Genomic DNA, 22,733 nt, shown 5'->3' with positions numbered 1-22,733 from the left:
CACTCTGCTCTATCAATTACCCAGTAAATTGTTAGTGTTGTCAACTCGACATAATCTCATTATAAATTTTACTTATTGATTTATTTGTTTGTGTCGGGGGTAGGGGGTGTGGCACACAGGTTTGCTTTTTGTGGAGGCAGGAGGATGACTCTGAAGGGTCAGTTCTCTCCTGCCACCTTGTGGGATCCAGTTAGTAAACTCGGGTTATTAAGCCTACATATAAGCACCTCTACCCACAGAACAATCTCACTGGCGCAACTCTGATACAGTCTAAAAGCACCTGGGAAAAGAGTCTCAATGAGAGATATCTAGATTGGATTATCCTGTGGGCATGTATGTTGGGGATTATCTTTTTTTTTTAGACAGGACCTTACCATTTGCCTTGGCTGACCTGGAATTCTCTAGGTAGATCCTCCTGCCTCTGCTTCCCAAGGCCTAGGATTAAAGATGTGCACCACCACGCCAGGCTAAGAGGGATATCTTGGTTAAGTTAACTGAGGTGGTAAGATATGCCAACTTCAGGTGGTACCATTCCCTAGGCAGGGAAACTTGAACTATGTCAGAGTAGAGAAAGTGAGCTGAGTAAGCATGACTGTATTTATTCAGTCTCTGCTCCCAAGTGTGGACATGACCAGCTGCTCCAAGTCCCTGCTGCTTGACTTTCCCACAATAATGAACCACAACCTGAAATTGTGAGCCAAATAAAATCTCTATCTTTTTTTTTGTTGTTGTTGCTTTTGTCAGGGTATTTTATCACAGCAAAAAGAAATAAAACTAAAGCACCCAGTCACTCAGTCTCAGATATTATACTAGGGCAACTCAAAAGAGACTGAGACAATAACCTACACAATACACATACATACACACACACATACACACATCATACACACAGACATCATATACACACATAAACATACACAATACACACACACATCATACATACACACACATATCACACATATACAGACATACACACAGAGACATATACAACACACATACACACAGAGACATACACAACACACACATCATACACACACATACATTCACAATACACACACACACACACACACACACACACACACACACACACACACACACTTTCGCTTTTATGGAAAACTGTTGTTAATTTCCCCCTCTCTAAGAGTATTACTTTACTGTTACCCTAGTTATAAAAAAAATTGCAATGTTTATTAGAAAATAGTCTATAAGATTTTTCTGAAATTATTTTTATTATGTTTTACTCTTCAGCTGAGACAGCAGAAGGATTACTTACTGTACACAAGTTACACTTGGTCACAAGTGAGGACTTGTAGCAAATGAACAAGTGAGAACTAGTCCTAAACGCCACAGGCCCAGGTCAGAGTGCCAACAGGAACCGTTTGGGTTGTAAGCAAGGCAGTCCCATAGAGGTGTTCCCAGGGATCTGGTGGTAAAGTTCAGAGCCCTTGAGACTTAGGACCAGCAGAAGCACACAGTCCAACAGCTTGTACCAGCACCCCGGCCTCCGGCACCCCGGCCTCCGGCACCCCGGCCTCCAGCGTCTCTTATTTCTGCTTCTTTGGCCTCTATCGCTACACAAGCTAATGTCCATGGCCCCATCTGTCTTCTTGTGCATTTCAGTCTGTACATTTGCTTCTTTCCCATTCACTCTCATGTACAGGAGTTTCAAGGAACATGGTGACAACGCTGAGGACGGAAATTATTTTTTAATCTCTTCTCTTCCAAAGACAACAACATAAAGTTCTTCTGTCTGTGACCTGTCCCCCTCGTCCCCTCCTTCCCTTCCTCTCTCCTTCCCTGTAGGGAAACAAAAGTACCTTACCTTGGCCTGAGCTCTTAAGCTATTCAGGCAGGGACACGGACTTTGACACACTCTCGTTCTTGTGGATTAAGGAAAATTTGCTTACAAAGGATTGACTGGAAAAAATAAAGAAATATGACTATATTTATACCATACACAGTGAGAGCAAGTCTTCCTATTACATAAGATATTATTTCAGGTATCCAAATCACATGGGTCACAGGTAATAAGTTTGAGATTCTGGTTATCTGTAAGGACACGCTGGAGCAAGCCTTACATTAAGTGAGTCACTTCAAACTTACATAACAATCTTTGATGATAGAAATTGCTTCTCACTCCAAAATGGGCTCAAGTCAGTTTTCAGATATAAAGGGAGAAACAGCATTTCTCTTAACCAAGTCTCAAAATGAGGACAATGCTTCCATATTTCTGGCTGAGAAATCAGAGGTAGTAAAGATATAGTATATACATACAGCACATGTTAACTGAAGCCAAAATACGTATAATGACTTATGTAGAAATAAAATAAAATATTGGTGTGCTTGGGTTTAATGGAGTCAGCAATTATTTAAAACACACGCAACTGAAAATATGTGGACTTGTTTTATATAAGTTAAAAATATGAACTATGGGGTAAATATTTTCCAGAATGCACTTAAATAAAATAAAAAATGTAGTTAAATAATCTCCACCTTCCCCAAACTGGGGTTACACTTGCCTGGCTGTTACATGGGTTCTGGGGTTCTGAACTCTGGCCCATATGCTTGCCCACAAGCACTTTCTCTCCTGGGCCATTTCCCCAGCACCGTGCATTAAATTCAAAGATAATGCTGACATCTGACTTTTCATTTACGCTGCACGGTTAAGACGGAAAAAATATTCGGTTGTTGGGGTCAAACAGGCCTTGACTGGAATTCCTGTAGTGACCTTTGGTTTGTTTATCTGCAAATAGTGTGTGTGTGTGTGTGTGTGGGGGAACTGAACTAAAGAGTTGTCATGGGGATTTCATACATATTAAAAACAACAACCAGTGCTCCATAAAAGAAGTAACAAGTGACTTGAATTCCCAACCCTTGAGTACCTGTTAATATTGCAGCGTGGCCTCAGAGTCAGTTTGGAAAAATTGAGGACTGCACGTTTTGTACTTCAAAATGAACAACTATGAGAAGAGTCCTGAGAATGCATGTGCCCCTGAGAGCAGCGATTTCTTGTAGCCCTTGGGTAGCTGAGAGAGCAAGACTAGAACAAGCTTTGCCCCTGAGCACACTGAGATAGCACCCTAAGACCCTAAAGGTCACATTGAATAAAGATAACTTCCGACCACTAGGTTGGTGAGATTAAGAAATATACCTCAATCGCTGGGCAGTGGTGGTGCATGCCTTTAATCGCAGCACTCGGGAGGCAGAGGATCTCTGTGAGTTCGAGGCCAGCCTGGGCTACAGAGTGAGTTCCAGGACAAGCTCCAAAGCTACACAGAGAAATTCTGTTTCAAACAAACAAGCAAACAAACAAAAGACAGAAAAAAGAAAGAAAGAAAGAAAGAAAGAAAGAAAGAAAGAAAGAAAGACCTCAATCGTGTGTTGGATTCAACTGTGATGAAGTTTGAGGAAATGTTAAAACGTTCCCTTCTCGTCTGTCCTCTCCACCCCCAAAAATAGTTGAGCTTTTGACGGGAGTGAGCAAGGAGGAGACCATGAGAACAAAAGAGAAAGCACACTACAGCTCTCAGAGCCAGGAAGAATTTGAGAACGGAATAAAGCCACTGCTTTGTTTTCCTCCCCTTTGTCCAGATGCCACCAAACTTCCTCCTACGTGCAGGGACCGAAGGTGAATGAGAGTAACACTTAACTGCTTTCCTGGCTAGTATCCACATCCAAAGGGATGTCAGAGGAGTGTCCTCTGCACTGACACTAGAGGGCATTCTGATTACCAGTAGTTCTCAGAGTTATTGATGGTAATTCTCTGTGCTTTCTATAATGCGGCTTTCAGTTCCTCCCATAAAAACTGTGTGCATCTCCCTGTCCCCTTGACGTTTAGACTTGACCGTACGACTTAGTTGTTGTGTTCACGGATGCACTACAAACAAGGGTCTACAGAGTGTGTTCACTGTGGCTTAACCCCTTGCACTCTGCCACTGCTGACAGAAGGCTCTGCTCCAGAGGAACTGAGACCTTCCTTCGGGCAGCAGAGAGCTGAGCAGACCAGACCACAGCTTCAACAGTGCTGCTCCGCCCCAAACACACCACGACCTTCATTTCAGAGGAAAACCATTACTATCTGGGGAAAGGCACTGTGTTGATTGCTAAAAGCAACACAGGCATGAGAAGAAAAAAAAAAAAAAAAAAAAAAAACAGCTTCTACTCCAGGGATGTGTGGAAGACAGCACCAAGTGGAATAACTATAGTATGTGCAAGAGTGATATTTGCCCCAGCGAGGCGAGAGGTGAGACATCCACTCAAGGGTATGAAAAGGGAATTCCTGGACAGGGTGCCATTTGCAGTTGGCTTTAAAGCAGGCACTGGGGCTGGAGAGCTGGCTCAGCAGTCATGAACACGTGCTGCTCTAAGAGAGGACCAAAGTTCAGTTCTCAGAACTCACATGGTGGCTCACAACAACCTGGAACTCCAGTTCCAGGGGATCTGATGTCCTCTTCTGGACTCTGTGGGCACCAGGCATGCCAGTGGTACATAGACATACATGCGGGCAGAAAATTCATATACATAAAATAAGTAAATATATAAAAGCTTTACAAATTTTTAAAGAAAGCGGGTGGTTTGGGTAGATAGAAATGGAGTATGGACACAACGTTTTTGACAAAAGAACACGAGACAAATAGAAATGTAGGACTGTAGATTGCATGTGAAGAAGAATGCATCATCGGTTTTGACAAGAAATTTCTACCAAAAAAAAAGTAGGCTATCATAATAGTACAGTGGATTTTGCGATTGTGGCTTTGGCATTTAGTTCTGTACATCCTGAAGAATTACAGCTTCGTGTTACACACTGAGAGTGAAGTGTAAGACTTTGCCTGGCTTGCTTGTTTCCAGTGCAGAGAAATAAGAAGGGCGGAGCCTTCCCTTACTCTAGACATGGAAGTAGAGAATAAGGTGGGTTGGAGGAAGACATTGAAAGAGGTGAGAGCAGACTGGGAAATTCAGAGTTGCTACGGGAACGTGGGGGTAGAGCGGAACAATGCAGGCATGGGCCAAGAGAATCATGAAATACGTGAGGTGAGAAGAATGGGGCGGACCTCGGGTGAGGCCACAGTCATAGAACCTGTCGCCAGTCCAAGAACCAGAGAGGCCAAAAAATGTCCTGGATACTCAATTATGGAGCTGGTAGAGGGTGAGGTGAGAGCTTCAGGAGACTCTACAAGAGGCTCACTGGTTTCTCATACCAAGAATCAAGGTGGCATACATGGAGATCAAATGAGTGAGGTAAATATAAGTTTCCAAGGTGAACCCTAGAGTTAAGATGCTTCCCATTTTCAAAGGGAGGGACTGGTTTCAGCAATTCTAACAACATCCAAACCCTACGAAGGGTGTAGTGGTCAATTTTATGTGTCACCTAGACTGCGTTACAGCTCCTGGTTACCCTGATTATTCAGTCAAACACTAATGTAGGTGCTGCTGAGGGTTTTTTTTTTTAAGACATAACTAAGGAGTACAGTTAGGCAACATTAAGGAAGATTATTAGATAAGATAACACATAAACCAATTCCAGTTCCTTGAAGTAAATCCCTTAATCTGTGCCTCTTATTGGTTCGGTTTTTCTGGCTGAACCCTGAACTACTTGAGACAGGAGTGCTTCGGAGATAATTGGGTGAGGGGGGATTTCTTTAGCAAGAGGCATACTGATTTCCTCCCCTCAGACGAGGCAGGGAGGGTTTCCAGAGGTCCAGTGATGGCTGACATGCATTCCATGAGGACAGAGTTCTGAAGTCAAAGCTGGCCAGTGAGCCACCTACAACTGAAGGTAGATGCTGACCAGCAAGGACAGGGCCCTCTTTGTGTCTGAAACTTTCATTAAAATGAAGGGATGGGAACTTTGGGCAGCAACTGCTCTTGTATCTGTCTCCTTGTTCCTCTCTTTCAGGGATCCACCACCCGATCCAAGCTGCATCTCCCATCTGGATTGAGTTCCAATCACAGCTTTGCCCGGCCAGTCTCATTTCTACCATCTTTGGACCTGGGGACCTGGCCCCAGTAACATAATGGCATCTGTTCCTTTGTGAGAAGCAATTATAATGCTACTCCATGTATTTTCTAAAAAGGCACACGTCTGTAAAGACAGAGAGCCTAAGACAGTAAAGCAAGGATGAAAATGTTTAAGATGGTAAAAGCCTAACAGATCATACCAGCATCATCTGATACACGACAAGCTAACTGAAAACTTCTCAGTGTTCCTGTGGGGAACATCAGAGAATGCAAAAAAAATCACCTCCAGATTTTCAGGAACCTTTAGGTAAAAACAGACATCCACTACTATCAGATTTAGAATTTTCAAAAGCAGTTGCCGGGCCAGAAAATACATTAAGCTGATAATCCTCATCTAATACATTCAAAGCAACATCTAGATGTGTTGCTTATGGATTTGTTGCCTACAGTCTGGAAACCTTTTAAAGCCTCCCCCCTCCCCCTGCCTTTGTGAGCTGTCCTTGAAAAATACAGTAAAAACTCAGGATAAGACGGAATAGTTCGGCTAAGGAAGAGGATAATGTTACATAAAGATGATTGCGTGTTTTGAATGTGATCTATGCCCCGTGGTCTCATGTGTTTGAACAATTGGTCCCTAACTGGGGGTGCTGTTTCAGAAGACTGCAGAACCATTAGGACATGGAGCCTGTGGGAAGAGGTGGGTCACACACAGACAGGCACATGTGCACACACACACACACACACACAGAGACAGAGACAGAGAGACAGAGATTTCAGATTCAGATTTGAGATTTCATAGCTTCAATGCACTTCCTGTCTGCTCTCCGCTTCCCGACTGCAGCTGCAATGTGACAAGCCACCTCACATACCTGTTGTCACACTTTCCCTGTCGTCGTAGGGTGCAGCCTCTTGAACTGAAGCTGGATAATGGTTTCTTCCCCAAAGCTGATCCTTGTTAGGTGGTTTGCTCACGGCAACAAGAAAAGTGAGCCAGTGGTAAAGAACACATCTGTTTCTTGTGGTGGTTGAGCTGAGTTCTGAATGCATCAGTCATCCGAAGCCCTGAGAGTTGTAGGAGAACAGCAAGAGCAAACCCCTGAGACGGACGTAAACCAGGACAAACACGAGGGAAAGTGACTGAGCCTAAAGAACTAGAGTTAGCCAGACTTTGGGTTTAGTTAAACGCTGGAGTCAACCAGACTGCAAGAAGGCTGAGATATTAAAAATAACAGGAATAACATTGGATCTCCGATACCAAAAAGCAACAGTAAGTCACGAGAATGGGGAAAATGGAAAGCTGATGTGTAAAACTTGACTCCTGCTAGATGTTTCCTCTGTTTCTAGGCTGGCAGTGGAAGCGAGTTCAGTGGAATGCCCGTCCTTCACTGGGACTCTAACTCAGCTAATCACCGTCATTGAACACCCACTAATTTCTAGGCATTGCAACAGGCACCTTAGGCACATGGTAGTACTCACATCCTCCAAATAGATTCCATTCTCTATTTACGTCCGAAGAACTGAACCTTGAACAATTCAAGTCATTTGCCCATATGAGTGACAGAGCTGAGATTTAAACACAGATCTTCTGTGCTTTTTCCACTATTCTGTCCCACCCTGTAAAGAACAAAGTTGGGTTCAGGGAAAAGGTGTGGTGGTAGATTCTGAAAGAGATGGATGAGTACCCGGTCCTGTGAAGCCTTGTTGAATAGACCTTGTTTTTCTGAGAAAGTGGCCATGGGTGAGGATTTGGTACTCTGCCTGCAGGCTTAGTAGCCAGCTTTTACTAAATAGGCTCAGAAGTAAATGCTCATCAGTCAAGTTTATGATCTGCATTATGATGCAATCAGAATGTTGGCTTAAGTATGCTTGCCCAGGAAAGTACAGGCTAACAACATGAACTAAGAAAATGGGTCGTCGCGGGCGTCTTTCAAATTTTCCTTCTTAATATTTTCTGTATTTGTGTTTTATACATGATGATGAAATGATGGTTACCATACAGAATATTAATGAACAAGAGAAGCACCAACAAGTGCTTATTGAAGATACCTGTGATACAAGCAAGTATGTTCTGTCAGGATTTAGATTGTGCTAGCCTAATGGGGGTGGGGGGAATGATGGACATCATGCTTCCATGGCTCCAGCCTGACAAACCGAATGCCGCTTTAAAATAGTAACTATTTCATACTCCAGCATAACCCCAATCTCAAAATGACAGAACCAAACAGCAGCAAATGTCAAGATAAAGAATAGTTACGTTTTAATATGCTCAATTGGTTACCAATTTTTAGTTCATAAAGTTGAAGACTTAAGAAAAAAGGAAAGAAAAAATGGAAGTTTGGTTGGCATTTTTCAATACTGGCCTGAGGCTCAGCATCTGAACTGAGAAAATATTCCAAATCATTGCATCTATATGCTAAATGGTTCTAGCTTTAGAAAGTAGTGAAAGTATAATGTAGTAAGTGTGAGGACCTTAATATTTTTTGGTTTAAGATTTTTTTTTTTGCTTGGTTCATGTAGTTGGAATGAAACAAAAAAAATTGCTTTATTAACTTCTTGACAATTATTTCAATACAGAACTTGGCACCATCTTCCTGGTGATCATAAAGGCCCTACTGAATAAAGTTTTGCAGGCTTAGGCATGACTTATTTACTCATGAAACACTGGGTCATTTGCAGGAAAGCCAGAAATAGTTTGTAGTTGTCCCTATTTCCTACATTTAGAAAATTTCCTGAGTCTGTTAGTATTTTTAAATCTCTCTCTCTCTCTCTCTCTCTCTCTCTCTCTCTCTCTCTCTCTCTTTCTCTCTGTCTCTGTCTCTCTGTCTCTGTGTGTGCGTGTGTTTGTGTGTGTGTGCGTGTGCCTGTCTGTGTGTGAGAATCCGGGCACACGGCGTGCATGTGGAGGTCACAGGACAACCTCACGCCTTTACCCTTGTTTGAGGCGGGGTCTCTTGTTACTCACTCACCACTGCACATGCCAGGCTGTGAGACCTGCAACTTCCGGGGAGTCTCCTCTTTTGCCTCCCACCTCACAGTAGACAGCACTGAGATGACAGCAGCTCCTGCTTCCTGCTCCTGCGGATTCCGAGGATCTGAACTCGGGTCCTCCCACTCATTTTACCTCCCGAGCCTTCTCCGCAGCCCACGGTGGCTTTTGATGTCCTCTTCCCACAAGCAGAAGATCAGAACGGCAATTACTCTCTCTCTCAGATCACTCTATAGGCTGAGCAAGAGTATGTGACATGTGACTGTGGCTTCAGTTGGTCAGATGGACCACCTGAGCTTCCCTTGTATGAAGCAAGGCAGGCTGGGAGCATCTTCTCTCGGTGACTGAAAGATCTAGATTGTATTCAGAACTGGTGATGCAAACCACACTCCCAGTGTCCTGGAGAGGCCACAGGGCCTTCTGCTGGCTGAGGATTAGGGTTACAGACATGCTTCCTTTCTACCACTCTCCCATTCTCTCCGGCGTTTCCAAATTGTCTGAGACACTCAGCATTACTTCAATAAATTCCCTTTCTGTTTACATGGGCCAGAGTTAGAGGTGGCTATAGTGGCAACTCTCTCTGATTACATTGAGTATGGTTTCTGTATTTAGTTCCATGTTAAAACAGAAACACCCCCTGACATGTGTGATTTCATCACACACATTGATACTGAGAGATTATGAATATGGGTTTTTAAATGACATGTGTTAGAATCCCACTATGAGCCATGCATGGTGACAGAATGTCTGTAATCTCAGCACTTGGGAGGCTGTGGCAGGGGAACTGTGAGTCTGAGGCCAATTATACATAGGATATTATCCTACGGGTCCTATGTATACATACATACACAGAGAATACACAGGATAGCCTGTCTTAGGGACGGGGAGATGACTCAGTTGGTAAGAATGTTTGCCTCCCAAGCATGGGGACCTGAGTTCCCGTCCCCATCCCCTGTGTAAAAAGCCTGGCATCATGGCCACTTCCTCCTGTGTCCCCGACACTGAGGGAGCGGGAGGGAGACAGGAGGATCACTGGAGCTTGCAGCCTAGCTCCAGGTTCACTGAGAGACCCTGTCTTGAGAGAATAAGGTAAAGAGTGACAGCATGTCCATCTGCTCATATACCACATACACACACAAATAAATAAAACACCAACGTGAAAAGGGTAGCCTATCTGTAAAACAAAACAAAATAAGCGCAGAGGGTAAAGGTATTTGCCAACAAGCCTGACAACCTAAGCTTGGTCCCCAGCTTCCACATGCTAGAAGCTTTCTTCTGACCTCCTTCACACACACATAGACATGCACCCACCCTAAATAAATAAATAAATAATGTAATTTTAAGTATTAAAACCCAAACAATTATGCCTATATTTTGTTTTATTTGGTCCTTGTGAAATCCACAGAGGTAACATGAAAATGACGTGAACTTTGTCGAAGGGGAGCCATAGAGAAGGCATTGTTGTGTGATACCTGGCCATCCTGCTCCGTCCCTGTTATTCCCAGAGGCTTCTCTCCCTGGAAAGAAGGACTGACTCATCTAATTCAAGGGATGAAAGAAGAACTCAGGTAGGTGGGTGTGGCCGACAGCTGCCAACATCAACATCAGCGCTCCCCCCCCACCCCCCCCCCCACCCCCACCGGCCCTTCTGAAAGAGGCCTGATCTGGTCTACCTGCATCTGAGGGGTGAGTCTGTCACTCTGATGCTTGGCATCAGGAAGGGCACTGTTACTGTGTCCCCTTAGACTGTGGTTTCTATCTCGACTATTAGCAATAGAGGCAATAATTTAACCCCACAACAAGTTGTTTCGGAACTTGACAGGATGGTCCCTTTAAGCCTTCAACTCTAATAGATTCATGAAAATTGTTTCATATATATTTTCAGAGAAACATTCTACGAGTTTAATATTTTTTGTTTATTTAGTATTATTTTCTTCTCTCTCTAGAGCCAATAAAAACAGAAAAATCCATAGTAATTTAAACAGAAAAGTTCAGTATAAAGAATGAACTAAATAGAGGATTAACTAACTGAGGGGCCAGGTAAAGAAGTAAACAGAGCCGGGCGGTGGTGGCGCACGCCTTTAATGCCAGCACTCGGGAGGCAGAGCCAGGCGGATCTCTGTGAGTTCGAGGCCAGCCTGGGCTACCAAGTGAGTTCTAGGAAAGGCGCAAAGCTACACAGAGAAACCCTGTCTCGAAAAACAAAAAACAAAAAACAAAAAACAACAAAAAAAAAAAAAAAAAAAGAAGTAAACGGAACTTTAAAGGATGTAGGAACAGCAAATATAAGGAGCAGCTGCTATCCCCGAGTGAGGCAGACAACAGAAGAAAAGTCCTCTACCACAGCCTGAGCCAGGCTCAGACTGCAAGTGTGCACTCAGCTGGGACCCACTGGAAGACACAGAAGTCACTGTGGTGTCCTGCTCTCTGGAATTTGCTGGGAACACATCGGCTAGGTTGCCAGGCAAAGTGGTTGGGACTCACTAGTCGCACAAGGATCTGAAGCTGCTGGAGGTTGGGAGCCGGTGTTAGGGAAGGCAGCCGCTGGCCTCAGGTATCACCATCTGCCTGCCTTCTGTCCCCTTGAGCACCAAGCCCTTGTAGAAGCCTTTTCCTCTTGCAATGTCTTTCCAACCCACCACTGCTGCCCTAACATTTAAAACTGTGATACCTCTGAAAGAAAAATGCTTGTTAAGGTTTCAGAATTCTTTTCTGAGAGCTAACAATGTCACAGAGTAAATTTGGAGTCATGCTGCAACAAATCCATACTGCTAATATTCTCTTGATATAGTACTGTGGCTACCCGGAAACATTACAAATTGTGAATGAAATTATTCATATGTTTTGTTATAGTTCCTTTTCTGATTCCTTCCCACCCCACCAGAAACGAACTCCTATGGGAACAGGGATTTTGTCTTATTTTTAAGTGCTGAGTGTGTATGGATGGTGGTTTTGAGCAAGGATGGACGGACCCTCTCCTTAAGAAAAAAAAATGTCACCACTGAGGGACACATTCTGGAAATGGGAGACAGTACACTAGTGTGGTTACATCTTAAGTGTCCCCCCCAAGGACTTTGAGTTAAAGGTTTGGTTCCCAGTGAGGTGGTGTGACTTTTGGGAGATGAGTGCCAGTGGGAGGCGTTCAGGTCAATAGGGAAATATCCTCGAAGAATACAGTGGTTCCCAAGACCCCTCTTCTTTCTCTCCTTCCTTTTCCTAGCCAAAAGAGGATCAGTTTTGCTCCAGGACACTCTCCTGCAGTGGTGTGTTGCATCACCACAGACCTAAAAACACCAGGGCTTGCCTATCATGTATGGGAACCTCAAGATGGCTGCCAAGCCTAAGATCCTGAGTTCATTCCCTGGAACACACGTGGTGCAGGGAGAGAGCTGACTCCGGAGGTTGTCTTCTCGCTTCCCCACGCACGCCATAGCATGTGTACCCACACACAAACAGATGAATGTTAAAAAAAATTAAACCTGTGTCCAGCCAAAAGAGCTCTGACCAATGTGCCAGTAAATAGACTCACCAAATCAAGTTAAACAGCAGCCAATTGGGCTTCCAGAGGGGCCAAAATAAAAGCCCATTCCTAGTAGACTCCTTTGATCGCTCAATCTCCAGGAGTCTCTAAGCATAGACCTCCACACACAGGAAGCAGGCTGTTAGAGTGAACTGGCAAGAGGGGTTACATCACTGGGGAATCCTCCACATTACGCAGTGTTGGTCACCCCTCAGCCATTTATACCCTCTTCTTTGTTGCCAATATCCTGAGTGTTTTTAAGAACAGCTGAAACAAGTCATGGCCCTTGTGGTATATTCCGGAGAGGACACATGAGGCACTCTTGCCCAATGTGATGTCTGCAAAAGTCAATGAGGAGTTCCTTTGTTCTCCCAAAGAGACTTAGAAAAGGGTAACTGACCCTTCTTCTAGCCTTTGGGTATGACTGTTGAGGAAACGGCTCTTAGGTACATCGCAATCAGGAGTCACGTGCAAACAGGGCTACAGAGGCCACAGGTGGTGAAGCCAAACCGCAGCGCCCGCTCCTCCACCTTCACATGGCACCCGTGGGAACCACTAGGGTTCTCCTTCATCCTTGCTTAATGTCGGAGTACTCTACTAGAAAAATCGCAGGTCTTCTTCCCAGGCATTAAAAGAATGTTTCACAGGATACATCTCTTTGCTTTTCCGACGAGTTTGGCTCTCAGAAAACTGTAGACCTACAGTAGGAACAAATTTGTTTCTATGTGCTTTTCTGCTGCCTTCATGGATATATGTCAACAATACCTTCCTAAAACTGGCTTTAAAAAAAACAACATAATTTTTTGTTAGTTCTTGGAGAATGTATACAGTGAGTTTTGATCATATTCACCTTCTCTCTCCTAACTTTTCCCAGATCTACCTACTTCCTTTCTCCCCCAACTTTGTGTCCTTCCCCTGCTCCTATGTAGGCCAATTTGGGTTGCACAAATATTCTTGGATGTATGACCTTCCACTGGATCATGGTTGATTTATCAGGGGCTACGCTCTTAGAGAAAACCCTTCATTCTCAGCAGCTAGCAACTGCCAACGGCTCCTCAGCCAGGGGTGAGATTGTGTGCCCAACTTCCCCCTCTGTACTGGGATTTGGTCTGGCTCGGGCTTGCAAAGATCTTCTTCATGCTGTCACAGCTGCTCTGAGTCCATGTGTGCAAACATGTGGCTTTCAATGCCATGCTACTCCAGAGGCGACAGTGGGGCTGTCTTATAGACCCTGCAGCTCAGCAGTCAGTCAGTGGGGAAGAGAAATGTCAGCCTCCCCTTAACACCCCAAACTCTGATTTGACCTGGTGAATATAGAGGGAGATATCACTACTCCTTCCATAGAGTAGGAGGAAATTACCCTTTCCTGCGCATACAGCACTTCCTCCAGGGCCAGTGACTAAGTCAATGGTTGGTTAATTATAAAAAGGATTCCTTTACTAGTTCAAAAGTCTTCTGAAGGTGTTTTGGGAGAACACAGTGTACCAGAACTGGTTGCCAAAAGGGGACAGTGTAGAGAGACTGTAAGAAAAGGCAGACAAGGCCAATTATTTGTACTCTGAGGACAGCATCATCACGGGAGGACACCAGTGTCCCCAGGCAAGAGGAAGGTTTATATCTTACTTTCAGATTTCTGGGAAGAGACATCATAATCAAGGCAACTTATTTTTTTAAAGAAAGCACTTAATTGGAGGCTTGTTTACAGTTTCAGAGGGTGAGTTCATATCCATCATGGCTGGGAGCAAGGCAGCAGGCATTTAGGCACGGTGCTGGAGCAGTAGCTGAGAGCTCATATCTGGTCCATAGGCAGAAAGCAGAGAGAGAGGAGGGAGGGAGGGGGAGAGAGAAGGAGAGAGGGACAAGGAGAAGAGGGATAGGGAGAGGAGAGAGAGAGAGAGAGGAGAGAGAAGAGAGAGAGAGAGAGAGAGAGAGAGAGAGAGAGAGAGAGAGAGAGAGAGAGAGGAGGGAGAGAGAGAGGAGGGAGGGAGGGAGAGAGAGAGAGAGAGAGAGAGAGAGAGAGAGAGAGAGAGAGAGAGAGATTTGGCTTGCAATGGCCTTTTGAAATCACAAAGCCAACTCCCATTTGTAAATCTCTTCCAACAAGGCCACACCTCCTAATCCTTCCTAAAGAGTCTACCAACTGGGGATGAAGCTTTCAAAAACGAGCCTGTAGGAGCCATTCTCATTCAGATCACCATAGTTTATACGCTAAGATAGACCACGGTGGGTCATAGCTCCCTGTAATGTACCTTGGGATTTCTCAAAAGCAATTGAAATATCAAATCTCAATTAAGAAATAGTCTGGGGCTTAGTAGTCAGTCAGCATTAAAGCTGGCTGAGTATATGAATGGCTTTGTTTATCCTATAGGATTTGGAATGGGTGTCAAAGGTCACGTGGTGGGTAAAATAGCTTTTATGAATAAGGTGGCTATAGTCATGTCAGATGGATCTCTACAGAAAATACCTTGCTCTTCATTTGTTCTTTTAAGGTATTTAATGTCTTCTTTCTCAGCCCTTAGCCTCAACATTCATGCTTGTGTTCTGTGACTGTTGTGGGATGAACTCACTTGAAACCACACTGCATAAGTAAAGCTGCTGGCTGCTGGCTACTGTCCTAACAGGCTCCTTCCGCAGATCACAAGTGAGGGATAACATGGCGCTTTGAACACTTACTCAGTCGCAAGCTGACTGCTGTTTTAGATGGTGTGGTGGCTTTAGTAGGCAGAGCCTCGCTGGAGGAAATGGGTCACTGCGGATGGGCTTTGAGCTTGTATAGGCTGGCCTCATGGTCTATCTCTGCTTCCTGACTGCAGACAACAGTGTGACGGGCCACCTCGCCCTCCCCACCAGCATGGGCCTGTCACTTATTTAGATGTCACCACAAACAAACCCTTCCTTCTTTAAGTTGCTTTGTGAGGTACTTTGTCACGGCCTTGAGGAAAAATATGATTGACACAGGAAGCGAGAGCAGCGAATGTTTTTAGAACACAAAACCCACAGTGAGGTGCCGCTGAAGGACTTGACAACCTGATCATCGTGAAGACTGAGTTGACACACAGTAGAGCAGAGCCAGGAGGAGTCACTTTGAAGAAGGCAAAAGTTACCCAGGCTTTAAGATTAGGCTTTGGCATGACTGATGATGATGAGAGATTTAGAGAGTTAGGTTAGCTATACAGATGGCTGGTCACAAACTGATTTTTTTTTTTTAAAAGGAAGTCATAGCTATAAATGCTGACCATGGCGAGTTAAATATGGTCCACAGAAGAAAACTAGCAGTGAACTTCAAGTGTTCTGAATTCATTGTAAAGCTAGCCTTAAAGTGGCATTGGTAAAGTTGGTAGCTTTATGGCCCTGATATAGTTCTACTTCACTGGGAAGATGATTGTATTGAAAAAATGAATGCATTTTGTTATCTCAACCCACCAGCTTAAATGAGCTCTAACTTCCTTTTCAATCTGATGTCCAACCGTTGTTTTGATAATTACTTAGCTTTGTAGATGAACCTAGAAAGTGAGTTGCGTAGATTTTGCTGGTTGTCCCTTTTTGACTCTAAACAGTGAGCTGGCATTCTGATTTCATAAATCATTATTATCTTGACTAATATAGTGTATCCCTCAAAGATGGACATGTCTTTGACCGATGGTAAAGGAAGTCCTCCAAGCCCAATCTATCTTTCTACCATGATAAGATTCACCAGGATAAGAAAAGCTCCTCTGAGGCCTCTCACTAGAAATTACCCACTGTTCCTTGTTCAGCAGCTACTGTTCCCACCTAGACTGCCCTATCTTTGAGCACAATTGTGATTTTTTTTTTTTGTTAAAAAAAAAAAATAGTGGAAGGCACACGGGTTTGGGTATCATTGGGGTCAATGGGAGAACCAATTTATGTAAGGCACTTGTTATAATCTCTGGGAAATCGTAGGCACTCAGCAAACACTTATTAATGTTGACAAAGTAGATTGCTGTCGGGACCACAGTGTGGGAAGGACACAATACTGAACTCACTCCTCCTCAAGGATATAGGGAAACATTGCATCCCATCCCATTGACACTGCTTTTGCACAACAAATCCAGTACAACAGAGCACTCATCATTATCCACTGTAACTTTGATACGCTTTATTGCCTTGGTTTCCATTTCAGTTCCCACACCGTGCAGCTTATGGGTCCCTTTCCCGGAAATGATCACCCTCTCATCCTCTTTGTCCTGTCCTCTACCCTGTCAACCGTGTGCAAAACTTGGGAGCTTGTCAAAATGCAGTTTACACACGGGCCTGAGTTTGCTGTCCTCCAGACACACCACACCTGTGCCTTTCTCAGGGCCTCAGCCTCTGCTGAACCCTCTCCTACCATCAATCACTCTATCCTGACAGCTTTATAGACTGGCAATTTCTCACCCCTCAAGACTCAGTTTAAGTGTCACAATTTCAGAGAGACCTGTCCTAACCACCTCCTGTGTGTCCTCAATTTACAGTCGTATTTGTTTTATTGCCGTATATTATGTTCTTCATAGTACCACTGGAAGACAACTCGGCTCATTTCCTGTTTCTTATGCGATGTTCTGTCTTCATTCCGTTCTAACCTGGATAAAGTCAGAAACTCCATCTTTCCTGTTTACCACGTGAAACTCCTCAACTTGGCACACTAAGGTCCTCAGTAAAGATTTATAAATGTGATAAGGAATGAGTACCACCTGTTCCGGAAAGTCTTAACTACCCAGCTGGATTAAGTACTCTTCCTTGGAACTTCTATTATCCCCTGGGCATGCTTCTTTGTGCAGCATTTGAGCTATACGGTCATTGATAATTGCACTATTTTAAAAGTACCTTTCATGCACGCTCCCATGGTAGCAAGGTTTCACAGGCAACATAAGGAAAGAGGAAGGACAGGATATAACACCCTAGAGAGAAGTAGTGTTGGAAACAAAACTGAGCTGTTGGTGGACATGCTCAGGCCATAGAGCTGTCAGCTCACTTCCCATTAAGAATTCTCAAAAAAACGTATCAAAGCTCTCTCCTCTGCCTTTTCCTTGCAGTAAAACCTTTGCCCTGGTTACTGCTGACCCACAGAGTAATCCTTTGCAAGCAGATTTTTCTAGTCTTCCGCTAGAGATGAATTCGAACATGTTTGTATCCACGATTTTTGCCCTGTTCCAGTTGTTTCCCTTCCCTCACTGATACAAAAGTTCCTTTGCCTTTGAGTAGCAATAGAAGACCAGAGAACTATGATGAAAAGCATTTGGTCTACAGCGCATGATTGGCCTCCAGATCTTTTCTGTTATTGGTAGAAAAATAACTATTTATACTTTGAGTCCCCATTGCTATTTAGTTTTAAATTTTATTTTAGTTTAACCATCCAAATAAAGGAAATATTTGATTTAAAAAAAAAAAAAAAAGAATTCTCCAAGGGCCTGGGGAAGAGAGATTATCTCCTCAGGCACCTTGAGCCTACTTTGGAGCTTAGCAAGAGGCCAGAACTATTGGGCCACTAAAAAGGCCTAGAGCGCCCTCGGGATGGGTGATGTGGAAGGACTGACTCCAGAAGCTCCTTAGGAAACTCTGAGCTGAAATTCTACTTGGTGAGATTGAGGGGGGTTGATGTAAAGGAGACTGAGAGCATGTGCGTCTGATCCCCGTGACATGCCTGATCCCCGTGGTGGGGATGCTGAGTAGGATTACTGGGTAGGGCAGCAAACCATAGCTGTGGTGAGTCTTAGTATTCCACACATTAGGACGAAGAGCCAATACACAAACCCATAAGTGAGACTGAGCCCTTCTGCAGATAAAACAAACATCAGCCAGGAAGCTCCATAAAACCTAGAAGCCATCTTACCAAGGAAAGGCTGGAGGAGAAAGAGACCTAATGTGGAGTTAAGCATTTAACTGACTACATTTTTCCCCCCTGAGACAGGGTTTCTCTGTGTAGCTTTGTGTCTTTCCTGGAACTCACAGAGATCCGCCTCCTCTGCCTCCCGAGTGCTGGGATTAAAGGCGTGCGCCTCCACCGCCCGCCCGGCTCCTGACTACATTCTTAAACAAAGCTGTGCAAACCAGAGGAGATAAATAACTGGTGAGCCTGTAGTTTCTTCCCTCTTTACTCTCTCCTGCACATTATCTGAGGCAGACAGTATAAAGCTCAGGATTCTTACAGAAAAGAGTTTATCTTTTGCCTTTGTGTTGATGAAAGCCAGCCCTTGCTCTATTTTCTCTTTCCCCCCAACTTCCACCCTAGACTACATACTTTTTTCCTGTTGTTTAGAACACTTGGGAGCCACAAATGGAAGCTGCAGCTATAATTTTACAATTTCTGGTAACCACGTTAAAAAATTAAAAAGAAACAAAATTCATCAATAATATATTTATTTAACCCAAGGTGACCAAAATGTCATCATTACAATATATAACCAATTTTAAATGATTTATTTAAATATATTTAAATGATTTATTTAACCATCATCCCCCCACCCTGTGCGTGCGTGTGTGTGTGTGTGTGTGTGTGTGTGTGTGTGTGTGTGTGTGTACCAGATGTACCAGATTTTCAAGATCTGGTTAGCATCTGGAATGACTTTTACAGCACATCTCATGTAGTTAATGTTTGCCTTATTAACAGCATAGGTCTCATGCAGTTCCTGCCACAGAACAAGGAAAAAGTAAATGTTTGCTCGCTCAATGGGTGACTTTTTAATATTGAACGCTATCATTCTATCTTCCGGCTCCTTAGCAAGCTTCACTTTCCTTCCAAGGTAGGGCACTGCTACAGATTGTACTTCCTTTGATGAATGGCATCTAAAGTGTTTGACTAACAATGTTTACCACCGAGTTTTAAAACATTTTAATAGAGCATACATGTTAACAAGTCTTAACCAGGATATTGACCAGACTCTGCTTTCTCAAAAATTGTGGCTCAGAAAACTTGAAGTCTTTTACATAATAAATACATGTATTACCTTGCCATCACTAGTGGATATCACTTGATATATTTTTAGTCCAGTGTAAGCTTACGATACTAAAATCTTAGAGTGTGTGTTTTTTTTTTAATTAAATGAAGAGGCTACCCACCTAATCACTAAACTATTTGGTTGTCCATTGCTCAACTTTGTAATAATTACCATGACCACTTTGTTTTTGTGTTTGTTTTGTTTTTTTCGAGACAGGGTTTCTCTGTGTAGCCCTGACTGTCCTAAAACTTACTCTGTAGACCAGGCTGGCCTCAAACTCACAGAGATCCTCCTGCCTCTGCCTCTTAAGCGCTGGGATAAAAGGTGTGCACCACCACTGCCCCATTGATCACTTTGTTAAAATGAAAACTAATTCAGTCAAAAAGGCAGTATGTCCCTGGTAGGAATTTCGCTTTGTGTGAGACATTGATCCTCACGAGTATCTGGCCAATCATTTCCAACTGTACCCTCCGGGACTTGGAATTATTTGCAATCCCTTCTCAAGGACAAAGCTCTTCTATCTTGTGTTGACCCTTCCTGCCTTTCAAAACATTCCAATATACCAGGAATTTAGCTCCCCACCCCAACCCAAAATGCTGTTTATCACAACCAAACAATGACTTTCTCTTTCTGTTTATCATCTAGTAACTTCACGTAGGTTTATCCTGGGATAAAATGGATAACAAGAGCAATATGATGGAGTCATAGCAGTTGTTGAATGGTCCTTGCTCTCCAAGTAACTTATGCCACCACTCCACAGTGGTTCTATATCCAACATATTTTGATACTTCACTGTTGAGTATGTGTTACTAGGTCACGTGAAATCGAGTTTCTTGAAAGAGCTACAGTTGAAGATCTTGTAGACTGGCTGATTAGAATGTTGTTCTTTATGGGTACTTGAAATGTTGCCAAAATGATCTTAAGCTAAATTTAGCCCCTTTTATAGCCACTCATCACCCACCTCTGTATCTCTGACCTGATGACTATCAGGTAAGGCAGCAGTGGCGCACTCAGGAGGCAGAGCCAGGCAGATCTCCGTGAGTTCGAGGCCAGCCTGGTCTATAGAGCAAGCTCCAGAACAGGCACCAAAACAACACAGTGAAACCCTGTCTCGAAAAACAAAAACAAACAACAACAAAAAAAACCTTCTGCATGAGGCAGGGCTGTGGTGGTGCAGGCCTTTAATTCCAGCACTTGGAAGGCAGAGACAAAGTGGATCTCTGTCAGTTCAAGGCCATCCTGGTCTATAAAGTGAGTTCCAGGACAGCCAGGGCTACACAGAGACCCTGTCTAGAGAAAAACAAAACAAACAAACAAAAAACCTTCAGCATGTATTAACAAAGCAGGTAACTACTTTCCACCAACCCAAATGCAGAATGTCATCACACAGTACGTGAAGCCTTATAGCAGACTTTTTCCTGCTCTGCTCTAACCTACCCACCTGCCGTTCCCACCATGTATTTGGTGACTGCATTCACTGTTTTTGCTCAAAAGCTATAACAGCTCATGTGGCTTCTTCTGTGATGGAACATGTCACTCAGGAAGACACAAACCCATGTTCCCAGCCATGGTTACTCATATTTAGCTCAGAAACAAAACAAAACAAAACAAAAACAACCCACCTCTTATTCCCTTTGGAGCAAGAGCTGTTTTGCTTAGAGAGTCTGCATCTGGAGTGTACAATAAACTTCACATAGCATAGTAGTGGTATAAAACACGGAATTATCAATGGCCCTTATCAACAGTTCTTGGGTGAGAAATGGAATTGAGATAGGAAGAATTACTCATACAATTCCGAACCTTCCTTATTCCTTATTCTTCACCAAAGCTAAGTTTTACAGTTTCTCTATTTGAGTAGGAGACTAGAATCTATTCTTATGTTGTTTTTAAAAATATTTTATGGTGCATATTCATTGTACAGAGTATTGGATTTCAGGTCGACAAGTTATTTCCAGTACGTCCTGTCTGTCTATTCGAAGGCAGTAATGGTCATCCTTCAGATTCTCTCAATGAGCATTCTTAGTATTTGAACTTCTCCTGTTTTCTGGGAGACTGAGTCAGTCCTTATCCTGCGATTCACTATGCTGAGAATTATGATACCCCTTTCCATCACTGAAAAAAAAAAAAAAAGTTTCATTTGGTAGCTTCCAGAGTTAGGTCAGAAGATACGGTGAGCGGTGGGCCAGGTGCCTGCCCTCTCCCTCTCCCCCTCAAAAAAAGTCACTCGACTAGATCTACTTCCCTTCTTGGCAAGATCCGCATCATCCTCACTGACGCCTACTCCCTAAAATATCATATTTAAGGTTTACTGAAGAAGAGCTGTCTCAACAGCAATTTCTTTAAGAGAGCCAAGGTAGTTTTAAACTGGGTATTTAGAAATACTTACAAATTTAGAAAATCTGGGTGAAGGAGTGTGCAATAACTTGTGATGGAGGCGCACTTTGCTGCTCTGGAAACTAGAAAACGTCAAGATTGAATTCAAATCAAGTATTTCAAGTATTTTCCAGGTGAAGCCTGGGCTGCGGTTGCCAGGCAACCTGACAGCCTCCCAAGCAGGGACCAACTCGCCTCCCACACTTGACCATCTCTCCCCAGCGGTGGGACGCGGCGTCGCCATTGGTCCCTGTCTCCTCTCACTGACCGCCCATTGGCCAGAGAACCTCTCACTCCGCTCCCGTTGGCTCTCGCCGTCTCTCGCCGTCCCGCCATTGGCAGGCACGTTCTCGGGCCACCCTACGTCACCCTCTCACCCCACTTCCCCGGTCCTCCGACTTTGTCCCCGCCCCTTCCCCCGCCCTTCCAGCCGCGAGGGAAAACCCCAGCGAGTCGCCGCCTCTCGTTTCCTTCCCATTGGCAGAAAGCGGGTCGAGGGGCGGGCGCTGCCGAGCGGCTCTGAGGGCCGTGATTGGCTGCGGCCGCCGCTGTCCCGCCCCCCCTAGCCGCCTCCCGGCGTTGCGGGAGTCGGGTGGGTCGGTGGCTATAAAGCTGCTGAGGGCGGGAGGCACCGTGCACTGTCCTCGGTGGATTCTCCTTTCTGCGTCCAGGGTCCGGTGGCGTTGGGGTGAGTGTCCCGCGCGGGGCGGGACGGCCGACGGCCGAGGTGCCGCGGGCGGCGTATGCGGGGAGGAGGCGGTGTCCTTGACTAGGCCGGAAGGCACTGCGCTCCGGTCAGGGTGAAGGCGTGGACCCGGTCCCGGAGGACGGGACACCGGAGTGGGCTTGTGCAAGAGCTCGCGGGCTGGGGAGCCGGGGCCGCTGCGGGGCGGAGAAGGGGGGCTCCGGACACCCCTGTGGGCAGGCGGGGCGCCGAGAAGGCAAAGGGCGTTGGAGGGCC

The 22,733-nt window shown here is 44.5% G+C and overlaps 1 protein-coding gene and 1 long non-coding RNA gene across 8 annotated transcripts in view; one reads left to right on the top strand and one right to left on the bottom strand.

Annotated features, from left to right (window-relative positions):
- Positions 1 to 1,510: 1,510 nt before the first annotated feature.
- On the bottom strand, positions 1,511 to 22,729 carry LOC131921901 (uncharacterized). Of its 3 annotated transcripts, XR_009382139.1 has the most exons (5): positions 7,435 to 7,982; positions 6,769 to 7,020; positions 2,883 to 3,026; positions 1,823 to 1,917; positions 1,511 to 1,686 (listed from the first exon to the last, which is right to left on the bottom strand). It is a non-coding gene; the product is annotated as an uncharacterized LOC131921901 (long non-coding RNA). The 3 variants fall into 3 exon arrangements; XR_009382137.1 differs by lacking the exon at positions 7,435 to 7,982 and having other exon boundaries at positions 6,769 to 7,363; XR_009382138.1 differs by lacking the exons at positions 2,883 to 3,026; positions 6,769 to 7,020; positions 7,435 to 7,982 and adding an exon at positions 21,786 to 22,729.
- Positions 7,822 to 22,733, top strand: part of Hmgcs1 (3-hydroxy-3-methylglutaryl-CoA synthase 1) — a 33,424-nt gene continuing 18,512 nt past the window's right edge. For 2 of the 5 annotated variants that reach the window (XM_059276656.1, XM_059276657.1), the window contains exons 1-2: positions 7,822 to 8,019; positions 10,350 to 10,512. In XM_059276656.1, the coding sequence (XP_059132639.1) occupies positions 10,496 to 10,512 (17 nt within the window). In that variant the 5' untranslated portion in view covers positions 7,822 to 8,019; positions 10,350 to 10,495. Of the gene's footprint in view, positions 8,020 to 10,349; positions 10,513 to 13,475; positions 13,530 to 22,335; positions 22,461 to 22,733 lie in introns of those variants that run through there. The other 3 variants (XM_059276658.1, XM_059276661.1, XM_059276659.1) reach the window with 3 other exon arrangements.

The sequence above is a fragment of the Peromyscus eremicus genome, chromosome 11 (assembly GCF_949786415.1).
Source record: "Peromyscus eremicus chromosome 11, PerEre_H2_v1, whole genome shotgun sequence".
NCBI lineage: Eukaryota > Metazoa > Chordata > Mammalia > Rodentia > Cricetidae > Peromyscus > Peromyscus eremicus.
The sequence above is the reverse complement of the archived record's forward strand: the minus strand, read 5'-3'. Positions and strand labels throughout refer to the sequence as shown.